This window comes from Solanum dulcamara, chromosome 9 (assembly GCF_947179165.1).
Source record: "Solanum dulcamara chromosome 9, daSolDulc1.2, whole genome shotgun sequence".
NCBI classification, from domain to species: domain Eukaryota; kingdom Viridiplantae; phylum Streptophyta; class Magnoliopsida; order Solanales; family Solanaceae; genus Solanum; species Solanum dulcamara.
The window spans coordinates 44088417-44103147 of NC_077245.1; the positions used below are offsets into that span (position 1 = coordinate 44088417).

General features: G+C 32.5%; 2 protein-coding genes across 2 annotated transcripts; both read right to left on the reverse strand.

Moving 5' to 3' along the window:
* Window positions 1-534: 534 nt before the first annotated feature.
* On the reverse strand, window positions 535-1050 carry LOC129903663 (NAC domain-containing protein 78-like). The gene has a single exon (XM_055979211.1). It carries the CDS (start codon window positions 1048-1050, stop codon window positions 535-537), a length of 516 nt encoding a protein of 171 aa, XP_055835186.1.
* A 6807-nt stretch (window positions 1051-7857) lies between these two features.
* Window positions 7858-10349, reverse strand: LOC129903270 (uncharacterized). The gene is made up of 2 exons (XM_055978780.1): window positions 9310-10349; window positions 7858-8382 (listed from the first exon to the last, which is right to left on the reverse strand). Exons 1-2 carry the CDS (start codon window positions 10309-10311, stop codon window positions 8101-8103), a joined length of 1284 nt encoding a protein of 427 aa, XP_055834755.1. The 5' UTR covers window positions 10312-10349; the 3' UTR covers window positions 7858-8100.
* Window positions 10350-14731: the final 4382 nt, after the last annotated feature.

The following is a 14731-nucleotide window of genomic DNA, read 5'->3' on the forward strand; positions in this document are numbered from 1 at the left end:
TATTTTTTTCTCCAAAGACTTTGATGATAATGGAGAATATCCATGGTTTGTAAATTCTTTGTTTATCATCATCTGTAAGGTGTATGCTTCCTTCCCCATTTACATTAGCATTCACCCAGACTTGTTGTCCTGGATATTTGCTCTGTTCCTTTTGTTAGTGTGTCGATTAACATATCCTCCTTACTTAGGAGTTCATTTGCGCTTGAGTAAGGCTTGATGAGCATGTCTTTGAAAGTTGACATCGCATTATTTTCCATATCCGGTGGATCTGGTGGTTTTAGTTGGGGATTAATGGAATTGTTTCCCTGATCCATCATATTGGTACCCAAGACTTTCTTAACTATTCCTAGAAATGGCAAAATTATTTGAGTATTGTTTATATCAATACTATGAAATATTTTTATCATATACATGAATAATATTCCAGTAAGATATGACCCTATAACAAATTGGAAAACCAAAAAAATAAAAATAAAAATTAATATAGTTTTTTAAAAGAGAAGGTGCTAAAATTTAGTTGTTCATAAATCCTCATCAGCTGGTTCCACTAACATTATTCAACATAGTAATTGTGGATGTGGAAGGGTCGGAAGAACCAGGCTTCTTCTTGATGGCACACAGAACATAATCTCTACGGTCCTCGTCGAACTTATCAAGAATAACCGTAGAGAGTTGGTACCCCTTCATGATCCAATGTCCATCTTCATGCTCATAATGCATCTTCTTCTTGCATCCAATAACCATTGGTGATGATGAGTTGTGCATATTGTAGTGAACTGGTTTTCCCTCGTCTTGTTGTTTCCAACTGCCCACATAGATGTTGTTTTTCTTTGTGATGAAGTAGCGATAATTACTAGTGTCTTCATCATCATCGGATACTCCCTGACTGTAGATCTCCCATGGCTCTTCTTTACCGTAGACATGTATGTTTGTGGAGATAAAACCAGCATCATGCATCTCTTGTTTCGCCACGAATCTTAGCAAAAACTTAAGTCCTTCTGAATCAGTTGGATAGAAACGGTAACCCTCTTTTTGCTCGAAGTGCTCCATGCCTTGAAAATCGAATTTCTTTTTGAAGCTAATTTCAGATCTAAAATTAGAAAAACCAAAACAAACAGGCCGGAAATGTCAAACCCCAAGGAGGTGTATTTATAGAGTCGTTTCATTTTTTTCTTTCGCTCAAAGCAATACTTATGGTAACTTCTTTCCCCTGTACGAACACGTTTTTCTCTTCCCAAGCATATATGAAAACCTTTTGTAAACAAACACATTCCAACTTCTTCTTTTTTTTGTAATTTTCACTATATCATATTTACATTAAAATCTAATTAAATTTAAATTTGTATTTAAAAATTTTACTCTAAAAAGTAAAACGTTCCCTAATTAATCAAGCTTACAAGTAATTTTTTTTAAAAAAATCTAAAGAAGCTTACAAATAATGGAGTTAGCTATTATTAGAAATTCTTGATTTCTCTTTTCGTAAATACCAATTACATAACTACATCAACATAAGTAAAAATTCATTCATATGATTCTTTGTACAATCATATCCCTATTATAATACAGCATTTAATACTTGTATTTTATTTGCCGTTATATACGAGTACACCTAGTACTACTTCTTTGGCCTTTTTTTCAACTAATTTGATGTAATTATTTTGTACGTGTAACTTAATGATTATTATTAAAATTATATTTAAAAATAACTTTTAATATAACGCTTAACTTAAAAAATATTTAGAACTAAAGACATAAACCAAAAAGGAAATATATTAGCTTAATACATAATGATAATTTGGAGTTGAATGCTTAATTGGTTAAAATTGAATAAATAAATAAAAAAGACTCCTACACGTTAAAGAAGTGTTCCAATGTTTCCTAACATGACTTTATTTGTTTTGTTTTTTCACTCCTAAACAATAGTCATAATAAAATAAAATAATAATAAAAGTGTAAAAACCCATATATTAACAACCAAACTCAAAAGAAAAGAAAGTAAAAGAAAGTAGAAAAGTAATACCACAACTAATAGTTCGGCAAATAGTATAGTAGAATAAATGAGACAAGGATTAACTATCTAACTAACCTCTTGCACTAATTTGTGTCCTTCATAATCTCCTATCTTGAATCGCGTATATCCTCGATAAGCTAAAGTTGTGTCTTAATCACCTCTCCCACAAACAAGAAATCAATTAAAATTACGTGGGAAAGTAAAGATTGTACCTTAACAAATAGGAAAGGATCGCCGGAGGAAAGGATTGATGATAGAAGTGAAACGTTAGAGGAAGAGGGTCGTCCAAATGAAAGAAAAGGAACAGTGAGAGGGAAATCGCTGGATCGAAGTAGAATCGCCGGAGAAGAAAGAAAAGAGAGAGAGAGAGAGAAAATACGGAAACAATCCCAGGTCTAAACTTAAAAAACCTGACAAATATGATTAATTTTTAGGGAATTTTCGCATATAGTCACTTAAAAATATCTTAATTATGCTCCATAGCTATAGTTTGCTAATTACAATTCATACCTATAGTTATAACATCGTTTGTATAATTCACGCAACAGTTTGTATAATTCGCTATACAATTCGTAATTTTTGTATAACATTTGTATATTTCACCATCAATTCATGCACAACAATTGTATAATTTGTTATACAATTTGTAGTATTTGTATATTTCGAGATAAAATTCGATTCGCCCACAACGTTTGTATAAATCGCGCGAATTATACCAAATTCAACTGTATAATCGCACAAATTATACAAATTAAACTGTAATTACAATTAGATGTTTGCCGCGAGCCATAATTAATTCAAACTATAGCTATATTAGCTAATTAACTAGTATATGTTTGATTATCCGCGTAATTTTCCCTTAATTTTTTTTAATTAAATGAGTTTATCCAATCTTAACCAAGAATCGACCGACATCAATTTTTAAAAATTGGAAAATACTTCTATACTATTGAGTTTAAATATATTTTTCGTTAGATTTTCGATATAAATACACCCCTCTATTATATTGTAACACAAATATACCACGAAATAACACATGTCAACTTAGAAATAAAATAACTCATCTCTAAATTTAAATACCCAAATTCCTTTAGAAACCCGCTCTTTTAACCTATTCCCAGCCCATTTTCATAGTCATATTCTCTCAATCACCACAAAAACTTCAGAACCACAATATGGTGAGTTATTTTTCCACCTACATTGTTTCTTGTAGAACCTCCTGCATTTGAATCTATTCCATCTCTTAAAAAGTTAAAACAGTTAGTAATTGCTCCAAGTTAGAACTTAAAATTTAAGTTTGGTTAATCTATATTTAGAACTTCTCAAGCAGAAGTCAATATGGATTAACATATTGGGCAATATGAGAAACTAAACTTAAATGTATTATGCTATCAATTGAAGTTATCTGTATTCATCATTCTGGTCCATGAACCAACCATTCCTAGCTCTAATAAAAAGATTAACATGCTTGTGGATCTTTTATCATCATAGCGAGCAAGGGATATAGAATGGATTATTTGGCTAAATTTTTAAATTGAAAAAATTATGTAATTATATATACTTTACTATCATATTTACTATTATTATTTATATTTTTAAAATATTATCTATCTTAGTATTAATTAAAAGTTTTCTATCAGATACAGGTATTTTTTCTATCAGATTTACTAAAGCAGAAAGAAGTAAACGAGATTAGAGTAGGAGGTAAGCGAGGTTTGTATGTATCTCAAATACGTGTGAATCACACTAGATATATGTATTTAGTGTGATTTGCATATATCTAAGATACCAGATATATGTGAAAGTGGCGAGCGAGATGAAGAAGGCGAGTGAGATTTATTATGTATTTCAGGTACATGTAAATCTATTTGGATACAATGCGTCTTAAAACGAATTTGAAGGTATCTAAACGTATTTAAAAGTATCTGAACGCACAAACATATAATAAAATACGTAATATTATAAACTAAAATATATCTAAACAATTATCTCCTAAATTATTGGGAGTTATCTAAATTCCCCAATTCAAATTTACAAGTGAGTTATCTCATTCCTAAGCTGGCATGTGTAATATCGTTAAAATTAGGAATATATTTTTATCATAATTTAACGGAAGGGGTATATTCAAGAAAAAATTACCCATTTACACATGTTATATTACCATATTTACTAATACTCTCAACTAGTTGGAAAAATATCAAAAATCCCTATTTTTTTTAACTCTCTCACTCTTTCACTGATACATCACTTTTACCTTATATCAGTTACCTAAATTCACGCCTATTCTTCAGCCTCCTCGATGACAGTTTTTTTTCTTTTCAATTTCAGTCTATCTATTACTCAATTTAAAGCATCTAAGTAAGGTATATTCAAAATTTTCCTTTAATGGTATCTCACTTCATTCTCACCTTCTTCGATTTCCTTTGTTTTCTTCTGTAATTCTTTTTACTCACATTATTCACTAATACACATGAAATCCGCTCCATCTTTTAGTGTTGGTCTCACTCAGTTGAATAAAAATCAAGAAATTCTTGTTTCACCGGATGAGGTTAGATCCAAACATCATAACGATCCATCAGTGATGGATGAGCTCCGTGAGAAATTGAAGTCGAAATCTCAAGTTCAACATTCACCCAAAGAAGCCGACAAGAAGATTGAAGGGGCTTCAACACACCCTAATCTCCCAAAGGTATGAGTTTCTATAAGTTTTTTTAATGTGATTTTTTATGAAGATTTACTGCTCCTAATACATATAATTTTATGTATCAGATTCGTATGTATCAAGCTAACATTAGAATCTGATACATCCTATTTTTTTTTCTAAATGTCATTTTTCTAAAGTTTTACTGATTCCTGATACATATACTTTATGTATCAGATTCTTATCTATTTTCTGATACATCGTGTTTTTGTATCAAATGCTCATATATCAGGATTTACTGCTTCTGATATATATTATTTATGTATCAGATTCTCATGTATCAAGCTTACACGAGAATCTGATACATCTTGTTTATATAATTTTTTAAATGTCATTTTTTTAAAGTTTTACTGATTCCTGATACATTTACTTTATGTATTAAATTCTTATCTTTTTTTTGATACATCATTTTTTTGTATCGGATTCTCATTTATCAAACGTTAATGCTCATGATACATCTTGTTTATGTATCAGAATCTCATGTATCAAAATATAATGCTTCTGATACATGATGTTTAAATACAAAAATTAAATTGTATTTAATCAGTTTTCATGTCAATGCAGGAAATAAAGTAGGTCATCAAGAAGATCCCCCCACACTCCCTAAGATTCGGCACTGCATATACGACTAATTTTATTGATGATTTCAAATCATCAATATGTGATGAAGCTATACAATTATTTTGATAAACCATATTTGGTCACTATCTAGATATGTCACAGTGCAATTTTCAAGGGCAAATCATCAAATGTCTCTTACTTCTTGAGGTCGAGCAAAAAAACAGAGAGGAATTGCATACCTCCTAGTCAAGGAGAATCGATGGACGTCGAGTAGTTTTTTTTTAATTTTACAGTAGTAGAATGTACAATTATGTTTTTGCACCAATAGTAAACATTTTTTTTGGCTATTCAACAAGTTAGCAGACTTTTAAGTTTTTCTAATATTTATGTATTATATTTTGATTTATCAAACTTGAATGCTTTCGATACATCTACTTCATGTATCAAATTGTAATATATCAATATTTAATGATTCTGATACATCTACATTTATGTATCAGAATCACATGCATCAATCTTTTACAGCTACTGATACATATTATTTATGTATCAGATTGTAATGTATCAATATTTAATGATTCTGATACATCTACATTTATGTATCAGAATCACATGCATCAATCTTTACAGCTTCTGATACATATTGTTTATGTATCAGATTGTAATGTATCAAGATTCCATGACTCTGATACATCTATATTTATGTATCAAAATCTCATGCATCAATCTTTACAGCTTCTAATACATATTGTTTATGTATCAGATTGTAATTGATTGATATTTAATGATTCTGATACATCTACATTTATGTATCAAAATCGCATGCATCAATCTTTATAGCTCTTGATATATCTACAATCTATATCAATACACTATGTTATGTATCAACCACAATCCAGTTGAAAATTAATACAACAACCTTTAAAGTATCAATCTTAATACGTCGAATGTTTATGTATCCGTTATTCTTATATATCAGATTCGAAATTGCTATCAATACCAAGTAACTTACAGTGAATATAATTACCAACTATCCATGTATCAATTACTATTCTGGTTAATTGATATATGTATCAAAAACAACCCATAATGTAAAAAAAAAACTATGTAGATGTAAGTACATGATCCAAATAGAATGTATCCTGGCATAACAAAACATCATTTCTCTTTGGAAATGAAATTATAACTCTTTCTGTTGTGGCCTTCATGGCCACAACAACTATAAGAATTTGTACTCGTTCTTATCTTCTCACTAGAGTACTTTTTTCTTCCTTTCTTTGGTCTTCCTGCATCCTTTTGTATCTTGGTGGCAAGACGAATTCTTCCAAAATTTCTTTCGAAACAGACCAATCTTTCTTATCTGACATTGGAACCATTGGAAATTTATAAGTATTTGCCAACGCCTCTGATTTGTAGTAGTCAGAATAGTATGGGTGCATGCCTATAATGTTCTTGCTCTTCAACACTGTAATTGCGTGTGGACATGGTATCTCGTCTAGTTGAAACCTGCCACAATTGCATGTTTTTCTTTCAAGACACATAATGTATCTTATACCTGACTCATAAACAGATAAAGATATTCTGATGAAGCAACAACCTGCAGTAAATAATTATCACAGATATGTATCAACAATGATGTATCAAATACATAAATGATGTATCAGAACTGATATATCAGGTAATACTGATAACAGGAAATACAGAACTGATGTATCCTATAGCTATGTATCAAGCAACTATGTATCAAGTAGATAACTACTTAAAAAAAATAACTGGTGTGTACCTTCATTTTCGAACACTTCATTGTGTTTGATACTAGGATATCTTCGAATTTCCTACCCAAAGTATGTTTTGTATAAGTTGCTATTTTTCTATTTTTGCAGTTCCAAGCACCAAACACACCCTTTTTTGTTGGAACTTATGCTCTGTTTTTTAGTTTTCTTTCATTGTCAGATCTGTTTCTTTTTTTAAAGAATTCTTTGCCTTAATTAGCATGGTAATTGATTGAAACAATCAATCATAGCTTGAATTACGTTACTACCCATAAATAACCCAACAACATTAATTATTTTACACCCAAAAACTGATGTATCAGCACAACAAGTAATGTATCATAAATTTGAAAAAAAAAGGAAAAATCGCGTAATTTCATAAAAATAAGGGATACATCGTAATTGAGTCTTTTCAGGTAAAGTTTACTATATTCAAACCAACAGTATAACCAAAAATATATTTAAACTATTCACAATTGTACAAATATACTTGGACCGTTTTCCGTTTTAAAAATTAAAAATACTACAAAATCAATGTTTGTTTTATTCATTAAACTCAATCTTAACCAACAACCGATTTTAAGTCTAAAAATATTACACAATAAATTTTGTTTTGTTCATCCTTTGTTTTTTTTTAATAAAAAAGATATTTTAATTTAAACAGCCATCTAACCACTGATTTTACAAAATTAAGTTATATTTTATTTTCTTTCAATTAACCGATCATGTTTACCGATTCATCATTTTCACCGTGTAGTTATTTCACACATAAATGGGCGAAGAAAATAAATGAGCAAAGGATAAATGAAGGAGTGAATGAGTTGTATAAAAATAATTAAACACTAACAAGAAATCAAGGGACAACATCGATTTCCCAACCTAAGCTACTTGAGCTGTTTTTAGTACTGATGGAAAAGGAAAGAGTGAACAAATTTTGTGTGTACAACAGAGAGAGGACAGAAACAATATTTAGACAAAAGTTAGAGGACTAGGTACACAGTGGCAATGGATCACCTCAACCAAAATAACAAAAGAAGAAGAGTATTGACTAGCATTCAGCTGGTGGCATCGAGTAGCTGAGTAAGGTGAATAAGATGGTGAGTAAGAGCCATAAGTGTGAGGACATTAAGAAAAGATGAATATGAGTTCAACTTCTTAAGCATCTGGCTCAATTTCACCACTTGGTGCTTCACTACCTCTGCCGACTCTTCTGTAGTTGTCGTCTTTGTAGGATCCAATACCGACTCCACTCCTCTAGTAGTACTGCTTGGTTCAACGTTAAATATGTCTCTACCTCTGCCTTCTTCCTTCTCCAACTTCAATCTCTCAAACATAACCTGTTTCCCATACCACATCATTAAAATTAACTACTACAAAAACAGGATTTAGGATACGACACATAAATTTGCTACTACTATTTTTGATGAAACAAAATTTATCTACAACTATAATTTTTTTGAAATAATATCAATATTTTGGAAGGAACAAGATTCAGATATGTTTTCCATTCAGGGGTTCTTATGCTTTTTCCAAAAAAATAATCTGTCCCAACTCTCAACTGATGTGACACTTTTCTGTTTTTCAAGATTCAAACTATACCCCTCCGTCCCAAATTGTGTGTCCGGACACTTCCTCTTGAAAGCTAAATTGAATTAAATCAACTAAATATTTTTAAACAAAATATTCAAACACTAAATCAAAAACACTTCCTCTTGAAAGCTAAATTGAATTAAATCAACTAAATATTTTTAAACAAAATATTCAAACACTAAATCAAAAATACTATAAGCCGCAATTATCAATATGATGAAAAAATGGCCAAAATTCACATACTTTAAATCTCGGGGAGAAAAAGAACAAGTAGAAAGTACCTGTAAGTTAGGACCGGGAGAGAGTACGCTCAAAGTTAAGACAGAATATTTTATGACGAATTGCAACTTGTCTAATCCAATTTAAATTCAAAATAATTCAATGTGACAGCGCCAGGGAGTAGTAGCTTTTGCTCTAGTATTAGCTAGCAAGTAGTTGCTTGTGCTCTAGTGCATTTCAAAGGTCAATACTTGGGTCGTAAGCCTGGTTTTCTTTTTAGCCTCAGCATGGTGCTAAAATAATTAGGTATGCTAAACACTTTGTGGCATACATTCACCCGACCCAAGTATTATAACTATAGTTCAAAAGAGTCGAATAAGATTCTAATCAAAGCAAAAACTTAATGAGTTGAATAAGAGATAGTGCCGATAAAATGGATTAAAAATGTGAATTACCTTTGTTGCTCTAGGCTCCAAGTAGAGCAAATTGACCAAAAGCATGGAAATTGAAGCTAAAAGATTGAAACCTTGAACTGCTTCAGCCGAGTTGGCGTAAGGTCGACGTTTTTGGCTTAGAAAATGGCCTAGGAATGCTGGACCAATGCAATAAGCCATAGCCTTGAAGTAAACAGGGTAAATCTTGCTTTGAACAACTGCAAATTGCTGCCTTGGCAATGTTCTAGCCAACACATAACTTGAAACAAATGTTACCCAAATACACATCCCATAAGCCACAGCAAAACCCAATAGATGTGTCAAACGCATCACAGGACGCAAATGCTCCAGGGAGAAGATGTAAACAAATACATCACGGAAGAATTCACGTCCTCCATCGACAATATCTTTCAACTCCTTTTTCCCTTCTTCTTTCACTTGTTCTGCTTTCTCAGCGATTTCTCCTTTCACGTGCTCCATTTTTTGTTCTACTTCACCCTTCTTTCTCTTCGTCGTATCAACTACATCCTTGTTTTTTTCTTTAACTTTCTCCTTTGCTTTATCTGAGGCTTCGGTAACTGCATCTTTCACTTCCCCTGCAGTCCCTTTAACAGTTTGTTCAATTTGATCAGCAGCTTCATGGGCTTTATCTGAAACCGTAGCAATTTTTTCTTTGCACTTTCCAAAGGCATCACAAACAACATCTCTAGCACTAGTATGAAATTCACCATTTTGTTGATGTTGACTCACATAGGGACTCGAAATCGCTTGACCTATATTGGGAAGAACAGAGGATGCTTCCTCTGCTTTTTCATATAGCTTGTCTTTGAGATGAGAAACATAACCTGATTTTGGTTTTCCCTTTGGAATTTCAGCTTCTTGTGGGGAGATTAAAACCTTTGTTCCATCATTTTCATCAAATTCAACTACTAAAACAACATCTTCTTTCTTTGGGTTTGGAGTGAGAAATCCTGCTGTAACAAGTGTGGATAATACAAGAGAAATAGACAAAACATTCATCATCCTAATGTGGAAGCAAAGACAAAAAAAAAAAGAAAGAAAAAGACTTGTATAAGGAATGGAAGTTAGTGCGAGGAAATAGGGTCCATTTTTTAGGCAAGTTTGAATGTTTCCCACGTCAGAGGTGTTAGATGGAGTAAAATGTACACGTGTTAGGTTGCATGCGCTTTTCGAATCTACGTGTCCGCTTCTAACTTCCTTTCCAAAAGTATTAAGGTATTTCGGATGTATACTCGACTCTCCCCCAAAAACTGTTATTGTGATAATTGTTTGCACAATTCTTTCAAAAATAAATATTAATTAGAAATATAGTTTGTTAATTTAATTTTTATCTAAATTTAGAATAATCAATGTTAAAAATAAAACTAAAAAATATTTTTTCTTAACTTAAATTGATCAATATTTAAAATATATAACAACTAAAAATGAATCAACGAAATACTTACCTTTGGTTTTTAAGAAACTCTTTTGGAGTTTTAGTAATTTGAGAAGTATTCTAAAGTTGATTATGTCTGAACTTTCTGTTTTCTGAAAATGATGTTTTTACCTTTATATTACAAAGCCTGACATATACAAATCATTTATAACTTATACTGTTAAAATAAAATAATATTTTTTAGTGTTATAATTATTGAAGAAGCTAAACAAATATACAATTTGCATTATTATTAATGTCATTTCACAAATTTAATAGTGTAATTATATATATATATATAGACATGAACTATATCTAAGAATCACAGTCTATAAATTACATCCTCACAAAGGCTTGCTTTTTATTTTGAGAAAGAATCTCTTTTCTCATGAATTTGAGAAACGATTGAGAGAAGAAGAGAGGAGAATAATTTGTGTTTTTGTTCGGGTAAGAAACGCAAAATTTCTGCTTAATTAACCATACAAGATACCAATTCAGGAGGAGTCCTAATAATTTTCTTAATTAACAGACACATTACTTTTACATAGGAATGGAACGAGTTATTATCTTCCCCCATTTTCTCCTCTTCTTCTTTCATTTTATGTGATCTACACAAAAACAATAGGTTGACGTTGATTAATGTAATGATCTCCAGGTTATTTTTTTCGTTTTTCAGCGTTTTCGGTGTTTAGAGCTTTTCTATAACGGTCTCTAGTCACTTATGACTTGCTGAGACTGATAGTTCGGGCAACAAGCCATTTGTTTGGTTTTTATGTCAGTTTTCCTATTTTGGAGCTTTTTAAGTTTGAATGATTGACTTCGATCAAAATTTCAGACAAACAACCTCAAAATACAATTATGATGATTTTGTTAGCACTAAAACGTCGATTTTAATTTAGAAGGACCTTTGGTTTGGGTTCAAGGCTTCCGGGCTCATTTCAAGCAGCCTTGTGGCTTATAACTAAAATAGAATTTTAGGTGCGGGCCCCATTTTTATCGAGACGGTCTTGAGTGAAAGTTTCGACATATCTGTTGAGTTCAGAATGTCGAATTTTTTGAGCTAGCATAGTTCATTTGTGTGCACGAATTTCCAAACCAATCTCGAGCACCCAATCGAAGTCCTTGGGACTTAACAAAGTTGGTTGATGTCTAAGCTGGTGTAGCCGCCTAAGCAATAATGGACCGCTTTAGTGGTTGCAACTTTTGCGGCCTAGACCTATTTAGCGGAGGTCACTTAAGCGGCAAAGGAGCCGCTTTAGTGGCGGCAACCAATAAAAGGCCTAGCCGCTTAAACGACCATGTGACTGCTTTACGATCATCGCTAGTAGTTAAATCCCATGTTTAGCTTCATTGTTCAATATTCTCTCATCCTTAGAACAACTTTGAAAGCTTGAATTTAGTAGGAAATCAGTGTTTGGTGTTGGGAATTGTTGGGGGATTGCTTTAGGACATTTCTAGGATCATTGTTGACGTGTTTAACCAATAAGTTTCCTTTGATTTTCCTCTATTTTAAGTCTTTAATTGTGAATTCTCATGTGAGGTACATGATCTTTTTTCAATCGAATTAAGGCTCGGATTATGCTCAACTTTTAGGCACAAGTTCCTTGAGTTATTAGGGACCTAGTGGCGGGTTAATTTTGAAATTTCATCAGCAGGTCTCCTCGGCCTATTTTGACCTAATTTTTGGCCTGAGTTAACTTAAAGGAATATGAGTATCGTTCTTCTCGTAGTGACACGTAGTTTACAATGTTGATAGTATTATGACATTCGGAGGACGTGAAGAAGAGTCGGGTAGCTCGAGTATAATCTAAGTTTGCAGTTTGGCTTTTAGGTAGGCTACAACCTATATTTTTTTTAGATTGTGCTCCATGAGATAGTGTTTAGTATAGATTATATGTGGCTTAAGAATGTATGTACGAGTTTAGGTTTACTTCCTTATTCCTATTTTCTTGATTCATGTTGGAGCTTTAGGTTAGTATTGATTGTGGAATCCTTAGTTTAGGTTGGTAATTCCTTACATATGGCTTGGCTTAGTGTTGTTATCCTCTTCAGAATTGATGTTTGAGGCCTTAGGATAGTGTGGAGATTTAAGGCCTTAGAATGAGTTTTATTGATCATTTAGTTAATATCGTTGCTCCTTGTAATAATTGCTATGGATTGGTACCCTCCGCTAATGAGTGGACCGTGTGTGCGCTTTGGTCTTGTGGGAATTCACCCCAAATAGACCTGTTAGACTTGATTTTGATCCCTATCTCAGATTAGGCTACGTAACCTTAGTTGCTTGTTATAGCTACAGGTTGGCATTAGTTGTGCTTACCGTTCATTTAAGTAGTACCTTCGGATAAAGGTTGAGATCCTTGAGTTACTATTTCGATTGTTTTGATTCTTCATTAATTCCTTCATTTTCTAAGTAGTGGTGATCTTATTATGATATGATTGTTGAGTATATTAAAATATTATTGGGCCCGAGGCCTTGATCAAGGACCGCTGAATTTTAGGTTAGTTGTCTATGCTCTAAGAGCAATGTGATTTCGGTTATGTACAGTAGGTTGTTTAGATGTCATTGTTTGAATATTGGTGATGGCATGTGTTATATTGGTACTTACTTTCACGTATTTTGTGGTACGATTCTCGCGAATGCATCAATTAACTACCATTTTTGAACAGGTATAATTTTGATGGAAGTTGTACCATATTTACCACATTGGTAAATGGACTTTGAGATAAAAAAGGCATCGAGGATGTGCTCACTTTTTATTCGATTGGTCTGGGGAATCCCTAACCTTTTTTATACTGATTTGGTTTTATATTTATATCTCTAGTACCATGATGGAGCAGATCCAAAAGGACAAGACATGTATATATGGACTTTCTGAGTTTCCTATGGGTCCTTTCATCCGTGTGACCCACTGAATAGGAGATATGAGTCGCATGGGTCCTACCTGGCATATCGGGGGCAAAAGGTAGGTGTATATACATGGTTCGTGACACTAGGCATTAATGGAACTACTGATTTTACTGCATAACACACATTCATATTCATCGCCTATAACTAGTATAATTGGTTGCCATTTGCACCTACCGATATTATGGAGGCCAGTGGATTATGTTCGCTTTTGTGTATCTTCTGGGCTTATGGAGATTTGGTTAGGTAATTGTTTGATTATGATTGTGTAGTTGTATTAGTATGATGGTTGGTTCTCATGATAGATTTTGATTCGCCCTTTGTTTCCCTCTATTTCGGTTACTTTCGATCAAAGTTGGGTTGGTTTAGCCTAGTGGTTGTTATGATGTTTTATGGTGGATACGGTTAGTTGATTTCCATGGTTGACTCTTATTGTGATTGGGCTAGCGCCTCCAGGTATGTTTCTTTGCCTTAGTTACATGCTTCTTTTATCAGGTTTCCTTGTCTTTGCTTATTTTATGGCGTGTTATCTTTTCTTTAGTTATTTATATTATATACTCCTTTACTTGCTATGTATGCTTGCTTTATCTTTGGAGATCAGTCGGTGAATCGAAGAATTGGAGTGAGCTCCTGGCATGTAGAGTTAGTCTTCTTCTTCTATTTTTGGATGAACTAGTCTTTATTTTGTATTCCAAGATAATTCTGCAAATTTGAATTTACTTTATACTACTATTTTGAATAGTAGCTCAAATAACGACCAATACCAGGTCTTAGGGATATATTATGTGTATTTGATTCTCTCTCCTTTTTTATTATAATTATTTTCCTTTTATCATATGCATTCTTCTTTTCAACGTGATAATCCATTGCTTCTAGTTTCGGGTTATGGTTCAAGTTACCTACTGGTGGGATGTTAGTATATACCATCATAACCTGAGATTTTGGATCGTGAAAACTGGTATTAGAGATCTAGGTTCAAAAGTATCGTTGGACGAGAGCAAGTGCCTAGTAGAGTCCCACAGATCGGTACAGAGATGAATGTATCCTATCTTTGAAAGGCTATAGGGTATTCTTAGAAAATCTCGTTCTTGATTTCTTATAGT

What these genes read in the sequence shown, in the direction of transcription:
- LOC129903270 (XM_055978780.1), bottom strand. Translation starts at nt 10,311, where the DNA reads ATGATGAATGTTTTGTCTATTTCTCTTGTATTATCCACACTTGTTACA. An exon ending in TGGAGCCTAGAGCAACAAAG is followed by an intron (nt 8,383 to 9,309) that starts GTAATTCACATT and finishes TATGGGAAACAG; the next exon opens with GTTATGTTTGAGAGATTGAA.
- LOC129903663 (XM_055979211.1), bottom strand. Translation starts at nt 1,050, where the DNA reads ATGGAGCACTTCGAGCAAAAAGAGGGTTACCGTTTCTATCCAACTGAT.